The sequence below is a fragment of the Megascapheus bottae genome, chromosome 15 (assembly GCF_031878675.1).
Source record: "Megascapheus bottae isolate mThoBot1 chromosome 15, mThoBot2.hap1, whole genome shotgun sequence".
Taxonomy (NCBI): domain Eukaryota; kingdom Metazoa; phylum Chordata; class Mammalia; order Rodentia; family Geomyidae; genus Megascapheus; species Megascapheus bottae.
In genome coordinates this window covers 55,683,353-55,703,147 of record NC_143523.1, presented here as the reverse complement: position 1 = coordinate 55,703,147, position 19,795 = coordinate 55,683,353, and the positions used below count along the sequence as shown (strand labels likewise).

At 49.7% G+C, this 19,795-nt stretch overlaps 1 protein-coding gene across 1 annotated transcript; it reads left to right on the top strand.

Annotated features, from left to right (window-relative positions):
• The first annotated feature begins 448 nt into the window (after positions 1-448).
• Positions 449-18,985, top strand: LOC150054389 (anthrax toxin receptor-like). Its single transcript, XM_090347010.1, has 17 exons — positions 449-863; positions 3,405-3,479; positions 4,601-4,672; positions 5,562-5,643; positions 5,727-5,760; positions 6,653-6,732; positions 6,817-6,885; positions 7,353-7,433; positions 7,513-7,573; positions 9,432-9,530; positions 11,314-11,383; positions 11,870-11,948; positions 13,056-13,409; positions 14,458-14,499; positions 15,835-15,951; positions 17,385-17,462; positions 18,731-18,985. Exons 1-17 carry the CDS (start codon positions 616-618, stop codon positions 18,953-18,955), a joined length of 1,866 nt encoding a protein of 621 aa, XP_090203136.1. The 5' UTR covers positions 449-615; the 3' UTR covers positions 18,956-18,985.
• The last annotated feature ends 810 nt before the right edge of the window (positions 18,986-19,795 follow it).

Sequence of the window (19,795 nt, the reverse complement as noted above, 5' to 3'; positions counted from 1 at the left end):
AGTATTTATCAAAATCAGTTCTAGGATAAAAACCTGTCTTCTTCAAATATGTTTTGCATAACTCAGAACTGGCTGGTATTTCTTGGAAAATTCACAGAAGGTAAACCTGTATTCTCCCGGACAAGATGCATACAACAGACCCAAATCAAAAAAAAAACCCAAAGGAGAAGAGACTAGAATATTCAATAGCAGCCTGTACACAGGAGAATCTTGCACACATGTCAACACCCACAGTGACACGTCACCTTAGCTATGCCAAGCACCCTCTCTGTAGCTAAGGACCACCTATAGTTGACTGTGATGAGGGACAAGGAGACCTCATGACACCTCTAAAGCTTCTATGACTGGGCACTATCAATGCAGCACATTGAGCCAGGCTGCGGGTCACAAAGGCACCACATCTATCATAATCGCAGTGTCCTTTGCCCTGGTGTGGGGCAAGGGCTGTTTAGATGCCTGGAAGCAGCACTCCCCAGAGCTCCTTGCTTCTCCCACTGGCTTTTCTCTGAGCAGGAATTTAGTGGAAGGCTTCTGGAACCCTGTTGATAGGCCCCAGTGGGCTGTGTGCCCTGGGCACAGGTGGGAACAGAGGAGAAGGAGATTCAAAGGTGGCCCATGCTAGCATTTAAGAACAAACCTATCCCAGGGACTGTGAGCAAAATGAAGGGCTGCCATCCCTGTGCGCCCGAGTCTTCACTGTTCCTGCTGTTGTTACTGACGTTCACATCCCTGGACAGCATATGGGGCCTGAACTTCAGAAGGACTCATGTCACGGAAGATCAGGGAGCAATACATTCCAGGCGACAATGGCGACCTTTGGAAGACTGCAATACCAGCCCTGATTTCTATATTGCTCTAGACAAGTGAGTGGCCCCGCAAATCTTCCCTTCTAAGTGGAACCCACTCATTGCCTACAGGACCAGATCTGTGGGAACTGCACATTGCAGATTGGCAAGGACCAATGTGCTCAGGTTTCAGGTCCAGGCCTTTGCCCTAATTTATTTTCTAAAGGCAAGGAAGCCAACTTAGACTGTGGGTGGCTCTGCTCCTGCAGCAGGCTGGCTTGGGACTGGTCCTGGGTGGCCCTCAGTCAGCTGAGCGCTAGCAGCTGCCACCTCAGCCATGTAAGAGCCACAGGGAGTCCTGGGAAGTAGCATGGCTACCTCTAATGGCACAAAAGAGAAAGAGCATAGCTTGAGCCTCCCTGAAGCTTTGCCCTATTCCTCCTATCTTCCAATGTGGTGACGACACTGGGATATTTGAGTGTCAGCCTTTGATCCTCAAGGTGTCATCACATATCTAGTGACCACTGATTTTGTCTGAGAGTGGGTACTTCTCATGCTCTGTGTTCTGGATCCAGACATGCTCACTCGCATCTCAAACTGAACCCCACACTGGAGTGTGTGAGTAGATGGAATATCTGGTTTGTACATGGGTACAACTTCCCTTCCTGGGATGTTTTCACCCTGGGACAAAGTGGACGGATTAGAGGACCATTTCACCATGAGCTAGGAAAGGAGATGTCTTGCCCATGAGATTGAGATCTGCCCAGAATAAATCCTTTGATGCTTCATCGGTTTTCAGAGTCAAGGCTTGCTTATCTAGTGAATGTTGGACTACAGGTATGAAAAGTGCCAGATGCAACCTGGCTGGACATGAATATTATCAAAACTGATTTGCCCATTCAGAGCCTTGGATTTCTGAGGAATGTGAATGAGCTGCTATCACAGGCTAGATCTGGGTAATGAGCACACACGTAGAAACCCTGAGACCCAGGTCTCCATGCATATTCATCTTGACACTTAAGTGTCACCGCACTGACCTTGCGCTTTATCACTGTGCAGCTTTAGAAGCAGTAAGGTAGAAGGGAGAAGTGTGTGGTCTCAGGTGGCAATCACCACACGTAAGCATGCCTTTCAGGAAAATCACATTCAATAAGCGCAGTGAAGACTGAGGGGAGAATTGGGGCCCATAAGTAAAACTCCCACTCACAATTAGAGGGGAGGGTGGAGGCTGCTGGCTGAGACTGGATCATACAAAATATGAAATGCATTAAGAGCACATGTCTAGTGTGGAGCCAATGTCATGGCTTTACCTCAGATTCACTCATTTCATTCCCCAGGTCAGGGTTGAACATGGGAGCCATTGACCCTCACCTCTGCTCCCTATCTTTAATGGTTCTTATCTCTTATGATCCACAGATCTAAAGAATTGTAAGATGCAAAACCATTTGTTCCTGAGATACAGGAAAATGTAAGGATTTTTAGCTAGGTTCTAGTGGCTTGCAGTTGTAATCTTACTCGTGTCTGAGATCTGAGGATCACAGTTCGAAGCCAGCCCAGGCAGGAAATTATGTAAGACTCTTATGTCCAATTAAGCAAAAAAAAAATACTAGAGGTAGAATGGTGACTCAAGTGGTAGAGTACCAGCCTTGAGCACTAAAGTTCAAGAATATCGCCCAGGCCTTGGGTTCGAGCCCCAGAATTAGGAGAAAAAAGAAGTAAAAGTAAAGATTCCTACCAGATGAGTCATGAAGCCTCTATACTCTCTAACTTCTCATTCCCCATCCAAAACAAAGTGAGAGAAAAGGAGAACAGAGATCTGAGAGTTGGGACAGAAAGGAGTCGTGGCTCTCATGGTGCTTAGGAGAATGAGACAAGGACAGCCTAGCCTGGCCTGTGGCTGCCCTTTACCTGGCAGCACTGATTGTAAGAGGCTTTCCCATACCAGCAAGGCTGGGCTCGTGAGCTGGTGAGAAAGCTGGGGTGTCATACACTAGACTCCCTGCTTTTAGTGCTAAGGCTAGGCACCTGGAATCACTGACTACACCTGCCCGTGGGGTTGCTGGTAAATGTGGGAAGAGCAAGCTAGATATCAAGGGTGCAGGTACAGCGCAGATGTAGGCCAGCAAAAGGTTTCTCACCGATAGGGAGGTCAGAGGCTCCAAAAACCCAATAGTCAAGCAGAGGAATGCCAGGCCTAGCTGGGTCCTTCTTTGGCCTTTGCGGTGGCATTCAAGGGGCTTCTGGTGGCTGAGATTCTTGTACACACACACACACACACACACACACACACACACTACCCCTGGGTAGACCACACACACACTACCCCTGGGTAGACCAAGGGTCATTATAAGCCCATGTACCCAATTTTCAAGCTGATGGAACCTCCACTCAAACCACCAGCCACTCTGGTTAGCCTCGATGTCCCTAATGGTGGAAGGTCTTCAGTCCAAAGAATGGTTCTTTGTCTTTCTGTACTCATAGCCATCTTGGTGAAATTGGCCTGTGAAAGCTATGTATTGTGCTCAGGGAGATGGCATGGGGACAGTTTGTTAAGCCTCCTGGAGGGTCCTTTCTAAGCATCCGCCTTTCTCTGAGTCTTTCTTGTTTTCTTTTCTACAGGGGATCACGTGTGAAAACAGACTGGAAATTTTTTTACAAGTTTGCGGTGGACATAGTGGCACGGTTTAGAAAGAAGTACGACTTCAATACGCTGTACTCCGCTCTGTGCTGTAGGGGTGGTCCCCTTGGCTGGGAGAGGGCAACTACGATTTATATTAGAACAGGAACCCTACTACTCAGTAAGCAGTTTGTGGCTTGGCATAGCCTACTAAGGACCAAAAGAAATGCCAGAGGACTTACCCTGAAGGAAAAGCAGGAGAGTGTAGACGACAGGTGCACATACAAGATAACATGGGAATGTGAACTTGGTCTTCAAAATGGAGTAGACAGAGGGTCACCTAAACCTTCAGAGTGGCCTCTAATGAGTATTCAGTTGCTCAGGCTGGGGAGTGGGGATGGGAACAGAGGCCACAGGTCCACTGGGGCTACAGCCACAGGAACTCATCATGCAGACCAAGGGGTTTGGACTGCCCGCTGAGAGCCATAGAAGTTTCTTGGGCAGTGAGGCCAAGATCAAGGTTATTCTCCAAGAAGAAAATTCTAATAAGTATAGGCACCTTAAATCAAGGATGGGGGCAGCAGGGCATTCTGCCAAGACAGTAATAATTCACCTAAAGGTCTGAGGGTCATGAGCAAGAGCATAGGAAACAGGGAGTGACTGGGACATAGTCCTGGGACTGCCGAAAAGGAGTCATTTTTTTTGAGAGGGAATAGAGAGCAGGGAGTGGGAGGAGGAAAAGAGCCTGGAGAAACACATCAGTGTGAGCTGCCTAGGGGGAAGGGAATACTGCTGGTGGACAGAGGTCACTCAGCATAAGTGTGTGTGTGTGTGTGTGTGTGTGTGTGTGTGTGAGAGAGAGAGAGAGAGAGAGAGAGAGAGAGAGAGAGAGAGAGAGAGAGAGAGAGAGACCTTATGTGTCTATGTGCACAGTTTATGTCTATCTCTAGTTGTGTATATACATGTGCCTGTTGGTGGGGCTATGGATATGTATGTGTAGGTGAGTGGGTGTTGATATGTGTGCACATATGTTTGTTGAGTGTTGGAGCCTTGGCAATCCCTCTGGTCCTACAACCCCATGAGCTAGCCCCCATTCCACCCTGGGGTGGAGCATTTCATTTATTCCCCACGGTGACTCTTGATAAATATTATGTTGAGCCAATTTCCTCTAATCTCACTGACATCTGCTTCCTCCCAGCCCCATACTGCGTATTTCCTTCATTACCTTTGCCTGTAAAGGCAACATCATCAACCCTATTACCTCAAACAGGTAAGCAGTAGTTTGAATCTTAAAAGCACCTGGACTTGCTGACCATGGAGGTCCCAGAAATGCACAGAAAGGACTGGAAGGGACCACATCAGAGCCCACACTGAGTTCCAGAGTTGATCTTGAAGCTCTCAGTGTTTCTAGTAGTTCTTCTCCTCCCCCACTAGCCACCGGCCCTCCCTGCCAGTCCTGTCTGGGAATGCCACCAGAACCAACCTTGCTGGTCCAAAGCATCCTGTGGGTTTTGACAGTACCTGCCAGGCCATGTCCCTGCCTCGTGGCCAACACTTCTCCCAGCTTGGGGCCTTTGGATCAGAGCCACACAAGGCCCTGGGGATTGTGTCTGTTTAAGTAGACTGGCTCTTTCCTTTATCAGGGTGGAGGGAGGAAGGAGAAGGGAAGGAAGGGAAGGGGAGAGGAGCCATGGGGGAGGGATGAGAGCTGAGTAGGGGCTTAGAAGGATGACATTGTCCAAATTCAGTCGTAGCCATGGAAGGGCTCCAATTGAGGTGGCCCTGGCATTAGGGTTATAGCTAGGCATGCCAGTGTCACTGGGAGTCCCTGAATCACAGCTGTACGTCCTAGGATGTCATCAGTCTCACCAGTGACCATCAAGACAAGAACTTTGAAGAGGTCCCCTAGGGTGGACTGACTAAACTCAGAAACCCATATATCCCAAGAGACTGGCCAGGCATCCTCCCGCCCCCCCTGACACGATGAAGAGCTAATGAAAGGACACAAACCCCATTGCCCAAGAATCCATGCAGGAAGTAGGGGGTGGGGGTGACAGGACGGCTCATCTAGCAACTTCTCTTATCGAGGACATGTGCACACAGTGCCATTTGAATACCATCCTGCCAGTGTCCTTTAATCTTTTTGGTTGTGTTTTCAGAGTAAAAATTCAAAAAGCCCTTGACAGACTGAAGTACACTATACCTGCAGGATACATGCTCCCATTTAATGCACTCTACAAGGTAAGAACAGTGGGCTATCTCCTAAGACAGAGTGTCACTGGGCTTGTGTCAGTGTCTCCTCAACATGTCTCCATTTCTTGCAGGCAAATATACAGATTGAAAGACTGAAAAGGTTAGGTAAGTGTCCTTTTAAGGACATAGGCCTGGGGCAGATCCGGGGCCATGGCTCCCTGGAGAGGGCTGTGCATACCTGTCCCTAGATCTCTTCCTCACCCTGCTCAGAGGGCCAGGTGCTGACTTCATTACCATGGGCAAAGCACCTCTCAGTCCAGTGTGGTTCTCAGAAGGAAAGGAGATCCTGGACACTCAGGGCCTACAGACATGTGATGAACAGAAAGGAGGAAATGGCAAGGGGCTGAACAGATGAAACCAAAGCTCAGTTTCCCCTGGCTGACAGCTATTCCTCATCATTCTTCACTTACCTACCCACAAAGCCCCTGGTCAGGCATACAAAGAGCTGTACATACCCCCAACCTGTGTTCCTCTGGACTTTGGACACATAGGCTCTTTCTGGGCCCAATAGGCCTCACCTAAAGTTCATATGGAGATGTGTGAGGTCTCCTCTTCAATGCCTTCTAACCAGGAGTCCTAAATGACTGAGTACAGTGCCAAGCAGGCTGTGGCTGAAGCAGGCCCTACCTTCCACCTGCCTCATTTGGTCCCTACTGCAGAGACTCTAGCTGTTCCCCTCTGCCCTGCTGGCATCCAATTTCTGGGCTATGTCATGTCCAAGATTTCATAATCTAGGTTTACTGAGGATACAACCTACCTATTAGAAAAGACACTGTCCATTCAGTCTCTTCATCTATTATCAGGGTTTCGAGCGAGGTCATCTTATGGCTGTGGGGTTTCTGCTGTGGTGAGGGAGTATTTGGGCCAGGGTCACAAGGTATGAAGAGCTCCCACTGTCTCCCCCTGCAGTGGACAGGGCTGCAATGGGGCATACCCCAAGCCTGTTCAGACCACACCTGTTATACCTCTGACCAGCACGCTCTTGGCTGTCTGGCAGGTCTCCACACATACAGCGTCATCATCCTTGTGATCAATAATGAAATGAAACCACCTGAATTCAAGGTTACTCTGAAGGAAGTAAGTTCAGACTGTTTTCAGCAGCATTTTTCTTTGGGTTGTGTATATTTTATTCACCTCTGCTTCATTCCTTCACTTTTCTAGGCTCAATATTCACGGAAATTGAGTGCAGTCATTATTGCTATCGGCGTAGGCTATTCTAAAAGAGATCAGGTAACTTTGGAGATGGGCTCTTTCTCCCCACCCCCTACAATCACATCTAGAAGGAAAGTTCCAGAAGAAAAGCTTTGCAGGTTTCCCAGTGGACTACAGGTAGCTACTACAAAAAGCTGACCAGGGGTCAGGAATGTGGCCTGGTGGTAGAGTGCTTGCCTAGCTTGCACAAACCCTGGATTTGATTCTTTGAACTCACATGGAAAAAGCTAGAAGTAGTGCTGTGGCTCAAGTGGTAGAGCGCTAGCCTTGAGAAAGCTCAAGGACTGGGGCCAGGCCCTGTGTTCAAATCCCAGGCCTGGCAAAGAAAAAAAAAAGCTGACCATAAAGAGTGATAGAACTCTCTGGACCCTTTGCCCGGACTGTGCATGAAAGCTCTTGCCACTCCAGTGCCTCCAAGTCCCCACAGTGTGCTGTGCCTTTGGGCCACTGTCTGGGGTAGCTCATGCTACCCTCTCTTTCTTTAGTTGACACAAATTACAGGTAAACCAGAAAATACATTTTCATCCCAATACACAGAGAGCCACCTGCAAGAAGCTGTGAATATGGTGAGTGGTGATGCCCTGGGCTGGGCTGGACTGCATGCTGCTGCTTCTTTCTCCCCTGCCATTTCTCTCTTCCTTCCAGATCCATCAGAGATTTTGTCCTCGACTCACTGGTGTCCAGAACCGTACCTTGTGTATTAGAGGTGAGAGCTGGAGGGTCTGTTGCAGGCAATCAAAGAAACAAACATAAGCCTTGGTGTATGTGTGTGCTTGTGGTGGGGGGCTGGTATAGATGTTATGAAGATGGGTTCTTTTCTTCCCATGCTGTGGTTTGCATGTAGGTTCTAACATTTGCAAGACAAGCAGTCTACCAACTGATTCTGTATCACAGGCCTCTCTCGTTTCGTTTGTCATTCGCATAGGGTCTTGGACCAGCTGAGCTACCTGAGCCTGCTTTGTATCAGAATTTCCCTGTTTCTACCTTAACTAAACCTAGGATTATAGGTAGATAGCCATCTGACCTACTGTATGTAGGGTTATGGTACATGTAGTATATATTGAGTGTGAGTGTGTTGTGTGGATGGTGGGAGGTGTATGAGTTGGTACAGAGCCTGCGTGGTAGAGGATGGATGAGTGTGCTAGGTGTGTATTTTAGAAGAGGTGTGTAGGTATGCATGTATGTGAGGTGATGGATGTGCCTGTGGACACCCCATGTCCTCCTCTGGGCCTCAGGTAATGTGAGGAGTGTGGAGGTACAATCGCTGCTTATTTACTGCAACAAAAACTGTGATGCAGTGGTAATGGGAGACAATGATGTGTTTAAAACTTCTAAAGGAAGTCCTTGCAAATGGCCCCATGTGGCTCACAGCCACACCGTGGGGAAGAGAGAGTCAGGGAGCCCTCAGCTTCTGTTTCTTGGTGGAGACAGCTCAGCTGCTGCTTCCTCCAGCCCAAGCAGCTGGGTCTTAACCTTGTGTCTTCCATGGGATGTTAAGCCATAGATTGTGGGTAGATAGACCTAAGCTCACATCATCTCTGCTATCCAGCCTAAGGCCTAGGCCAAAAAGCTGCCTCTGATTGATAGAAATTGCAGATCAGGGTTACTGGGAGATATAGAGACTGGTGGGTATAGTGTCTGGCCTTGCATCTGGACGCTGCTCCTGTTATGTTTATCCTGGCCTTTGCCTCTGGGCTGCTTTCCCCATCCCCAGGCTGTATGATTGCCACACTGAGTAAGGTAGGTGGAATGGAGACCCAGAGGGTCTCTTGTGCCTCTAAGATGAAAAGATCATATCCCCTGTCCATGCAGCAGTAGTGTCTGCATAGCCATGCCAAACCCCAGGTGAAGACTTGTCACCAAGGTGACAGGTGTCATACAATGAGCGCTTTCCTTGGGTTGGTACTGCATCATGCATGGTGACAGGGAACTGAAGACAAAGGCCAGGTGCAGAGAAGGAGCCTTCATCGACTGATCTGGGACTTCTCAAGTCCTATGTGGGAGCCAGTCTTGTGCTAGGGGGCAACTGTACTGATGAATGAACTTGGACTTGAAGTCAGAAGACCTATGGTACTGACTCCCTTGTGTGTTAATGGCCTTGGAGGCCAGGATGTGGCTGCCATACAGGCAGAAGGAAGACACCGCTGGCCCCTTGAGAGGATTAGAAGTTGTCCTTGTTTAGTAAAACAGGACTGCTCTTTTGGGGACCTTTGCTGGCCAGGGCCAGGTACCTCCTAGCCTTTGGTGTCAAGCCGTGCTTCTCAGGCCTTCACTGCCACAGGCGTAGCAACCAGGAAGGTGACACTGCACATGCTCAGTGACCCCAGCACCCATGCACAATGACTTCCCTGTGAGAAACTGTCTTAGTTGGCCCGTGGGGGAAGGTACATACCCTTGGTATGAGGTGACACGTAGTGAGGCTTTGCTAAGGGGACTGGGGTAGGGTGCCCAGGTGGCTCAAAATCTTGTAGGGGCTCCTGGTGATTCCATTTGGGGGCAAGTGATGAAATCAGAGAGAACAAATGCCTGCTGCTCCTTACCTGCTCTGAAAATCATCTTCCTAGGAGGTAACACCATGATTGTTGAAGGATATGGCTTTGACATTGCTGGGAATGTGGAAAATATTATTTGCAGATACGTTTATTCAGGAAAGATTTTCAAACGTAAGTAACCCCCTTTGATACCTTGAAATCACCCAAATGAAAAGAGGAACCTGGCTGAGAGGCCGTGCTACCTCCTTCACTGGCAATGTGGGAAGGAAAGCCCCAGCTCCCCCTAAGAACCTCTTAGAGTAGGTGTCATTCCTTCCTGGCCTGGCTTTGGTGCTGGCTTGTCCATAAAGTAGCTCCTAACTTACCCTATCTTCAGTTTCCTCTCTTTCTAAGGTGAAGGTCTCCTGTGGGACCGACCACACCCCCAACTACTTGGAGTCAGGCTCAGGCCTCAGGCAGGTCTATCTACCTTGGGCTGAAAGAGGGAGACAGTGACCAGGCTTGGGCCCTGGTACACACATAACCTTGGAAACAGAAACCCTAGGGCCTATTTTGCTTAAATCTTCATAAAGACCAGCTAAGCCAGGCAGTACTCATGATTAGCATAATAAGCTTCAGAAATCACTGGATGGCATATCCATTAAATGGATCCATGGAGTAATGAAATGCCTTATAATTACCACCTCTGAGGTATGATAGAAAAGGGAAAAGCTGTAGGCATTACTTGATAAAGAATATATAATTGTCGTTCTAAAAGCCTACTTTAAAATTTTTGAATTATAAGTTTTTATGATAAATTTTACCATGAGTTCATGTTATAAATTATATAAAAATCAGGGATTAATTTTAATTATACAATAATGGACATAAGAAATATAAAAAGAAAATAAAGACATAACTTTACCAGTAGTTCCCAAACCAATTGCTAACACTCTCAAACCTATTATATAATAAGGTGAATTTTACCTAATACTGTTTTTATAACAGGAAGCTGAGGTTGATGTAGACACTAATGGCAATCCCAGAATTATTTCTCCCTGGTCACATGGGGGCCTAGCAGTAGCCCAAAACAGACAAGATCTCAGAGGAACTCTGAGAGGCTATCAGCTCATTTTCTTCCTTGAATTGTGATCTGTGGACCTCATACACATAGAAACCTGTACTGCAAATATTGTACAATATTTCAAAATGAAACAATGAGCGTGCTATTTATAGAAACTAAAAAGCAAGCCAAAACTGACTTCTTCTCCTAGGGAAATGTCTCCCTGGAGGGTTCCTGGAGCTAGCGCCTCTTACAGGAGGCCTGAGGGCTCTATGGGGCCTGCAGAGGGGAAGGAAGGAGTAAGAGGGTGGGGGAGACATTTTACCAAATGTGCTATTTCCTGCTGAGGCTTCCCACATCAGTTAATAGGTCTACCACCGTCCATTTAGTTCTATTAGATGAACCCTAGATGTCACTCTTGATTATTTAACCACATCCCCACTGCCACAGCAAGTCCTATTATCTGTCTGTCAAAACTAGTCCACAGTCCATGCAACCTACCAGAATTCTACCTGACTTGAAACAAAACTCAAACCTTATCCTAGGTCCACACCCTCCTACCGGTGACTGATTTACCACTTTGCTTCCTCTATTGACAAGTTTAAGAATCCCTGCCTCGGGAACTTGGCACATGCACTTCCCACAGTCCAGAACACTCCTCTCTCAGATCTGGTCATTGACTTGGTCTCAGTTTGAGTCTCAGCTCTTCAGAGAGAGCTGCTTCTGTTAGACACGGTGTACATCACATTACCTACTCAGAATCACACTCATCACCCACTTGCAGTGCTGCTCAACCTGCACTGGGTGGTTGCCTGACACCCTCATCGCAGCACCTTTCCACCAGCTTCCAGCACAGAGGGTGACACGAGTGGACATGCCTGATCACACATAATCCCCTGTGATTTCTTTTAGATGAGAAAGCTTTCACCTACAGTTCGAATATGATCATTTGTCGTACCCCACCCTCAGAGGAAGTTGGAAAGTAAGTGTCCATGTTGGGGACAGAGGATACCATGGGTCAGTATTGGTCAGTAGTACATGTACAGAATATTGGTGTCCCTCTGCCAAGCAGAGGTCATTCACCCCTGTGCCCTTGTTGGTCATCCTATGGTGGCGCGGAATGCACAGGCTCTGTGAGGGGGACACAGGAGATGATGGGCTCAACAGTGGATCCCTTTGCTCCAGGTCACATCTCAGAGCTGAGACAGTGAACTCTGTAATAACCATCATGAAGGGAACACTGTGCAGCTCCCCTGACTGCTGCCCCATGAGGTTTCCCAGGATCAGCCCTTTGTAACCTTGCAGATTGCCTTCCCGATGAGTGGGGATGAGGCTTCAGCTCTCCACTGGTTTGGGAAGTAGATTTTCATTATGCCAGGAGGAAACAAAAGCCTAGGCTTTGAACCATGACAAAAAAAAACCCTGTTTCTCTAGGCCTCAACTCAATGTCTGTGTTTGCGTTCCTTAGAGCGGTCTTTATTGAAATCAGCTTGAACAAGGGGCACAGCTACATGGATGGAAACATCTTCATGTTCACTAGAAGCTGTGTGAGTAAGAGTTTGGGGCTGTGGTCAAAGGACAGAGGATTCCAGTACACAGAATCCCTGGATGCTCTCCCCACCCCCAATTAAAACCGGGTCAGTGGGGCCCAGTGAGGCTCTGTGGCAGGGGACATTCCAGGATACCTTGGACACTGGCTCCTGCACGTGGGCATGCCAGGCCTCAAAAATGAGACACACAGTCTCAATCTTCACTCTGGACCCATCCACCAGTCCTATTATTGGTGAAGTCTCTGCCATACATATTGTTCTTAGTCTCCCCTCTCTCCCCCCCTCACATACCCATCAGTAAGTAGGCTCTGCTCGTATGTGTGCTCATTAGAGCCCACCCTACCTGCTGCCCTGAGGCAGTGAGGAAAGCACACAGAGCAGGCTGTGAGCCAGCCCAGCCCGTGACATGACCAGGCTGGCATTCTCCATGGTGCCCCCCCCCTTGCAAGCTGCTTTTCCTCTGTGCCTGTGCAGCCTCCTCTTCAATATGACCTCACTCGGGGAGGGGCTTGGCCGGCTGCCTGTCACAGGTCACCTGAGCCCCTAACTGGAGATGACAACAGGACAGCTATCCCATGTCTTAAGTCCCACATGACCTGACAGCCCTAGAACTGTCTCTGAGCTTTGAGCTTTCATGTGTCTACCTGGCAGGGCTCCCAGTGTTTTAGGCAGGTGTGAAGCTGAAGCTCAGGGAGGTGAGTGGAGGCCCAAGGCTGCAACCAAAAGCAGCAGGGAGAAGAAAGGAGGTGGATCCAGATCCCCCATCCTGAAACCTTTTGGAGACTGCAAAATTCCATGAGCCCAGGTTCTCAATGTTCACTAGTGGTCACTCAAATCTTTTTATAGTTCCCACAACGTTCTGCATGGTCAGCAAGGCTGAGGGACTGGTGTTGCCAGAACCAGAGCATTCTGGGCCTGCCTGGGCCAGCATTAGGGTCTGTGCTGTGTGAATCTCAAAGCCCCGCAGCCTTAGAAGAAGGAGGGGATACGGGTGGAAGGTGAGGCACAGCTGGGAACAGGACTTCTAGCTTCTCCCAGGAAACTTCTGCTGCCACTTCTGTTCCCTCAGGCAAAAGCTGGAATGATGGCTTCTTCCTCTTCCAGGGCAGAACTCTCTCAACTACCCTCAAAACAAAACCTACCAGGGGAAAGCCAACAACTACTACTATGAAAACTACTACTAGACCTACTACAATGACAACTGCCACCATGATGACAGCTACCACAACTATAACTACAGCAGAGCTAGGGACAGCTACTGCAATTGCAACTCCTATGACGACTACAACACCAAATGTACTTCCAACTCACGTGGCTATAAGGCTCACCATCACTACCATTCCACATATCACACCAGAAACACCTATGATCAGCAATTTCATTTTTGTCCCCATTGGCTTGGCACTGCTCTTTGCTGTGCTGCTATTTGGTTGTCTCCGACAGCTGTGTTGCCCACCGGTAAGTGCTCTCCACCTGAATGACCCCAGCATCCAGCCCATGCCCTTGTTTCCCTGAGACACAAACATGTGACCCCTCCTGATTCAGTCTGGGACCAGACTGGATCAAAGGAATTGGCTGGATACCAGTAGCGTAACCCTGTGCTACTCGGGAAGTTGGGATGTGAAGATTGTGGTTCAAAGCTAACTCAAGCAAGGATGTCTATAAGACTCGTATTTCCAATGGACCAGCAAAAATCCCATCACCTCTAAGGTCAGCAGATGACCAAGAGGGGGTTATGAAATCTTCACACAAGAAGCCATGCGTCCCTGCTCCCAGGAAGCTCATATTCAGTCACCTGCTCAGGGCATGAGGGTGAAATGCCCACTCTCCTAGCATGTACCCAGGGCCCTGGGTAAACTGAGCAGGCACAGGGAACCTGGGGCAAAACTGACCCCAGAGAGAAGGCAGGGAAGCTAATGAGCTGCCTTGAAAGGAACGTTCTAGAAGGTACAGGAAGGGAGAAGAATGACCAAGTAGGACTAAACAGTCAGGATAGAGTAGACAGAGCCTATCTCTGTCCAGAAGAGTAGAAAGCAGAGAAGGTTTGGGGACCATCTCAAGGGAGAAGAGGAAGGGCAGGCAACAGTGAGGTTCTGCTTGAAGAAGGGAGGAGAAGAGGAAGGGCAGGCAACAGTGAGGTTCTGCTTGAAGAAGGGAGGAGAAGAGGAAGGGCAGGCAACAGTGAGGTTCTGCTTGAAGAAGGGAGGAGAAGAGGAAGGGCAGGCAACAGTGAGGTTCTGCTTGAAGAAGGGAGGAGAAGAGGAAGGGCAGGCAACAGTGAGGTTCTGCTTGAAGAAGGGAGGAGAAGAGGAAGGGCAGGCAACAGTGAGGTTCTGCTTGAAGAAGGGAGGAGAAGAGGAAGGGCAGGCAACAGTGAGGTTCTGCTTGAAGAAGGGAGGCTGACAAGGGTACAATTCCAGGCTCTGTTCTGCCCCCATGGTCAGACAGGGCCTTCTTGTGCAGGGTCAAAGCACAGCCCACTTCCTATGTCTGATTCTCATTCCAGCCTGTCAAGGAGCCTCCAGTACCACTACTGCCACCTGTTACGGTGAGTCCTGCTGGGGACGCTGACCTCGCAGGCCTGAAGAGGCCAATGATGGTGAAACAGGCATTATAAACCCTATGCCCAGAATGTTCCACCTGCTTGGGAAAAGAAAAAGGGCCAAGGGTATGTATGGGGGCTAGCATCTCACAATACTGTCACCCAGGCAAGGCTCTCCTCTGCTTGAGCTTTCTGCAGCTCCCCATTGGGCATGGTGACAGCCTTGGTGCTGTGATCCATTTCTACACACCTCCTTTTTCTTTGCCAGTCTTGTGACTTGAACTCAGGGACTGGGCACTGTCCTTGAGCCACAGTACCACTTCTGGATTTTTCTGTGTATGTGATACTGAGGAATTGAACCCAGGGCTTTGCGCATACTAGGCAAGCATTTTACCACTAGGTGACACTCCTGGCCCCTCCATTTTCACACATCTTTACTAAATTCATGGGCTTTCACTGAATCCATAGAACTCTAGGACATGCACAGGACATAGCCAGGTTCCTGAAAACAGAGCCTCATGTTGGATATCCTAGGGTCCATCTCTCTGTCTCCATTGGCTTGTCATGTTCCCTGGGGTCCTGGCAGGGTCAAGAGTTTGGCTGGGGTCAGTCTTAAATACTCCAGGCCTGAGGAGAAGTAGGCATCTTCACTGGACTGAAAGGGCCAAAGGAACATGAGCAGCCATGACTTGCCTGGAGTGGGGAACAGAAGAGTAGTAAGTATTTTGGTCAGTGAGGACCCAGATTGGGAAAAGGAGGAAAACCAGCTTCCCTATTCAGAACAGACCCATGCAGGCTGCAGAATGGCCTGGGAGGCAGAACCGGGTAACGAGGCTAATTATCCATCAACACTAGGTTATTGCCTGGCCTCCAGACCAAGGCTCTGCCAACACAGGCTGCCTGGCAAGGTCAGTGGCACAGAAATGTGTGGGAGGCAGTTTGAGAATGCCTCACATGTGTAAAACAAAGGAATGGATTGGGTACCAGTAACTTAAACCTGCAATCCTAGCTACTCAGGAAGTTGGAATGTGAAGATTGTGGTTCAAAACTAGCCCAAGCAAGGATGTTCATAAGACTCTTACCTAGAAGTGGAGCTGTGGCTTAAAGGGGAATAGGGAGGAGGCCAGGCTAGCCATGAGTTCGAACTCCAGTATCAGCTCAAAACAAACCCAAAAAATCCCACTGAAGTAAGTAGCTATTCTTCTTGGAGGAATGTGGAGAACTGCTGAAAGCTAGGTCCATTCAGAACATTAACCTAGTGCCAAGGAAATGAAGGGGCAGCCACCCTTTCTACCCTGAGCTGGGTTAAGGATCTAGCCTGGTGCTTTTGTCTCTTCCCAGGAAAAAGAGCATCCTCCACAGCCTCCCCCCCCACCACCACCCACTGTGAACGTGTGTCCAACTGTGATTGTCTGCTGCTGTGCATGCCGTGGCATATGTGACAGCACAGGCCTGGAGGTGAGGTGTGAACCAGGTCAGAAGACAGCCCCGGGCCTGGGAGGGAACCAGAGCTGAGGAATCCAGGCCAGTAGGACAACCACGTGCCTGTCCTACCGTAATGGTCAAGGGGGAGCAATGGCATAAGGGGTCACCCATCTCACTTTAGCCCAGCTCTGTACTTTTCAACACCCAGAATTCTGGATGTGACTGCTGGCTGCTTAATCTAGCCAATCCTCAGACTCACTATCCTCAGTCCAAAGAGAGATTAAATGTCAAATGTCAAACTAGGCTTAAAGGTGGATGAAAGAAATCACACTAGGCCACACATTGGCATGTGATGTCAGGGACTGTAAAATAATGAGGAGAAGGAGGAAGAGGAGGAGGAGGAGGAGGAGGAGGAGGAGGAGGAGGAGGAGGAGGAGGAGGAAGGGGAAGAGGAAGGGGATGGGAAGGGGAAGGGGGAGGGGGAGGGAGGAGACCAGTCCTTAGTCATTTGGGCACAGAGTGAAAACAGGACATTCCAGTGGCTTGGCCAGTTCTAGTCCCAGCATCTTCATCTGTTGAGGAAAAGTGCTGGCGCTGTGTACTGTTTGCCTGTGGAGATGAGACAAAAAGTGATACAGGCAACGGTTGTTATAAATTCCCTGTGCAAGGGCTAAACTTGGAAGGTCCACAAAACAATTCAGTCCAAGGGCCCTGCTCCTCATGCCTATGAGGTTTTAGGTCCATTTTGGTGAAGGAGAAACTGAGCAAGTAATAAGCCATGAACCGTGGAGAGGGATACACCGGCCTCAGAATGTGGCTGGGGTGGATGGGCCTTCTGGTGCTATCTTGCTCCTCCTCCTCCTTCTCCTCCTCCTCCTCCTCCTCCTCCTCCTCCTCCTCCTCCTCCTCCTCCTCTTTCTTTTCCTCTTCCTCTTCCATCATGCCTAAGTCTGTGATGATACCGTTGCTTCCTGTTGGCAGCCTCTGGTTCTCCCAGGGACACTGTCCTTCCCCTTTCCTTCTTGATAACCACACAGTGACAAAGCTCAGCCTTCACAGAGGAATGTTCTGGCCACTCACTACCTCTACTCTTCCCCAGCCAGTATGTGGATCCTGAAAGGTGGTGTTCATGCCAAGGTGACACTCCACTGAGCCAGGGCCTCTTCTGCCTCTTCTCCACCTTCCTCCTCTCTCTACTCTGGTCTCAGGCTCCTACTTCTCAGCAGGACCAAGTGTCTCTACCTGTCTTTCCTTGTGTGGCTCCTCTAAGCTCAGCCCATGCACCCCCAATCCAAGATCTCTGCCCAATTCAGATCTCTCCTGGAGACCTCTGCTTCTGGTGTCACAGGGCTTCAGGCCTTGAGTTCTCCAAGGCTGGCTGGCTCCTGTGGAGGCACAGACTTCCTCAATTTGTGCAGTCAACAGTCATGCCAGGCAGATTCCTTATGACCTTGTCTGCTTCACAGGGCAACATGGCCCTGTGCTGTCTGGATGCTCCAAGCTGCCCGCCCCTGCCATTGACGTGGTATCCGTCCGGAACCCAGGTGAGACCAGCACCATGCCTTATGGGCAGAAATGCCACTGCCTTTGTCCTTGTTGAGATCCTCCACGGACTGTGATTCAGACCTGTGCCCTAGCCTAAGAGAAGTAGAATGTCCCCTTTCAATGAGGGTGGCTGAAGCCAAAGCATCTGGGTGATTTGTCACGTGTCACACAGGCTGGGACTCATGGAACTGGGCTTGAATCCAGCCTGACCCACAGTCATCCATTGCTTTGTCCCCAATGGTCATCCAAAACAGCAAATCACAGAAGGCTGCCCTGAGCAGGCCCTGTAACCCTGAGCGCTCGCTCCTGGGTGGCCAGTGGTGCATGTGCCCGGCTAGCCATGCTCTTACACAATGCAGGCAGATCTGGGTGTGTACACTAGTCCCAGTCTGGAGGAATAGTCCCCAGGGTTTGTGTTTTGGCTACACTGGCCACATTCCTAGTCACATGAACGGGACTGAGGAGGGCAGGGACCCTTGGTAATGGCCCTCCTTGGTCCCTATCTGGACTCATTGCTGCCCCTGGCAGAAGAGGAAGGTGTTGAAGCTCCAGACAAAGCATCTTCTGTGAGGCCTGGGCTATGGCTTGGTCCATCCTCTGGTGGGTCCTGGGCTGTGTCTGAATCAGCTTGTTGTCAGCATGGTCTTGCTGACTGTAAGGGACTGCCCAATCTGTCTGGAGTCAGGAGAAGAGGTAGAAAGAGACCAGTGCTTGCTTTTCTAGTGTGAAGTCTGGACTGCTTGCTTGCTGCTCTGGTGGCTTTCCCACTCTGTGGCTCAGGGCAGAGTGAGCAGTGTGCAGAGCATTGAATGAGCCCTGCCTGTGAATGTGTGTTCTGAGGCCATAATTGCGCCCGGGCTGTGGAGCTGCACTGCATTGTCCTTTGTGGCTCCTGGAGCTGCAGCTCCTGCCTCTGCCCAGCTAACAGCCCAGAGCCTCCCAACGGCTCCTGCCTGCCTCATCTCCCTGTACCCCTCTCCTGTGGACCCTCAGGACTGCATATGGTCTACCCAGCTCTCCAGCTCAGCTCCCCAGACCCAAACCCTGAATCATGGCTGCAAGTCCTCTCTGCTGGCTGAAGGCACACGCACAGATTCCAAACATGGGGACTGGTGGAGTGGGGCCCCCAGGGCAGAGGAGGTGCTTCCCCCAGGCCTGTCCTGGGGTGTGGATGCTCCCATCCTGACTCCCTGAGCCCCACAGCTGCAGCCCTCTCAGCCCAATTTCAGTGCTATCTATGTGACCTCATGTCTTCTCTCGTCCACAGGGGTCATGCTCCAGCTTCAGCTTCTTCCCGGCCATCTGTGGGCAGGCGCCCTGCAGCTCACAGATCCAGCTTGCACCCAGCCAGGAGTGTGTCCCTGTCACCTACTGTCCTCAGTGTCACCATTTCCCAGGCCAGTGCTCCTGGCCTCCCTCCAGGGTGCTGTCCTTGATCTCTCACTCTGACTGGAGAGCCCGCAGGCCTCTGCTGTCCCTCCCACCCATGTAGCAGGCTTCTCAGACCACACGAAGCCAGGGTGTAGATGGCTGTGCCACCCAGTTGCACCCATGTGCCAAGAGTTTGTTTGTAGTAAAGAGATTTGGAAGCTGTTGCGGATTGGGGAGAGTTTGTCACCTGGGAAGATGCGTTTCTGTCCCTTGGTATTATTGCTGCTCCTGCCAGAGTAAAGCTACTGGCATCATGTGGGTGCTGGGCGTGTAATTGGCCTACTCCTACCAACTTCTTTTCATGTGTCACTTAGGGGCTTGGTAGCATGGGTTTTGTGCAACCTTGGGGGACACTGTTTTTGAAATGATCACATCCTAGTCTTTGTTCCTTAGTGTTTATCAAGACATGGTCTTTAGTTTCATGTCTATTGGATTAAGTGTCCTTGATCTCTTATTTTCTGACTATTCCATTCCTGGATGTGTGGTAGAAGGGGAGGCTTCCCTTCACACTTATCCCAGCCCTCCCCAAGGCCAGGATATTGCAGTGAATCTGTTGTACTTTGCTGGAAGAGGCAAATGGTCCCTCTGCGTTGTCACCACAGGAAAAACCATGGCCTTGCAGAGCCCAGATATGCACAGTGCTCTAACCCCAAGTCTGGGGCTGTGTCCTGTGGCCACCCTATATTAGGTACACTTGCATGAGATGCTGGTCCTGTTTTTAGCTGCTGCCCTGTGGATCCTTCACCCAGTGCTTTATTCCTTGGTGGTGGACACAGTGGTTTGATTTGTCTTTGTTTAGCGTCTCAGCATTCCCAGAGGAGCTGGCCAATTATTTTTAAGATCAGTAGTCTTTCTCCACTTCACCACTGCCTGTCGCTGGGCTCAGAATGTGAAACTTACC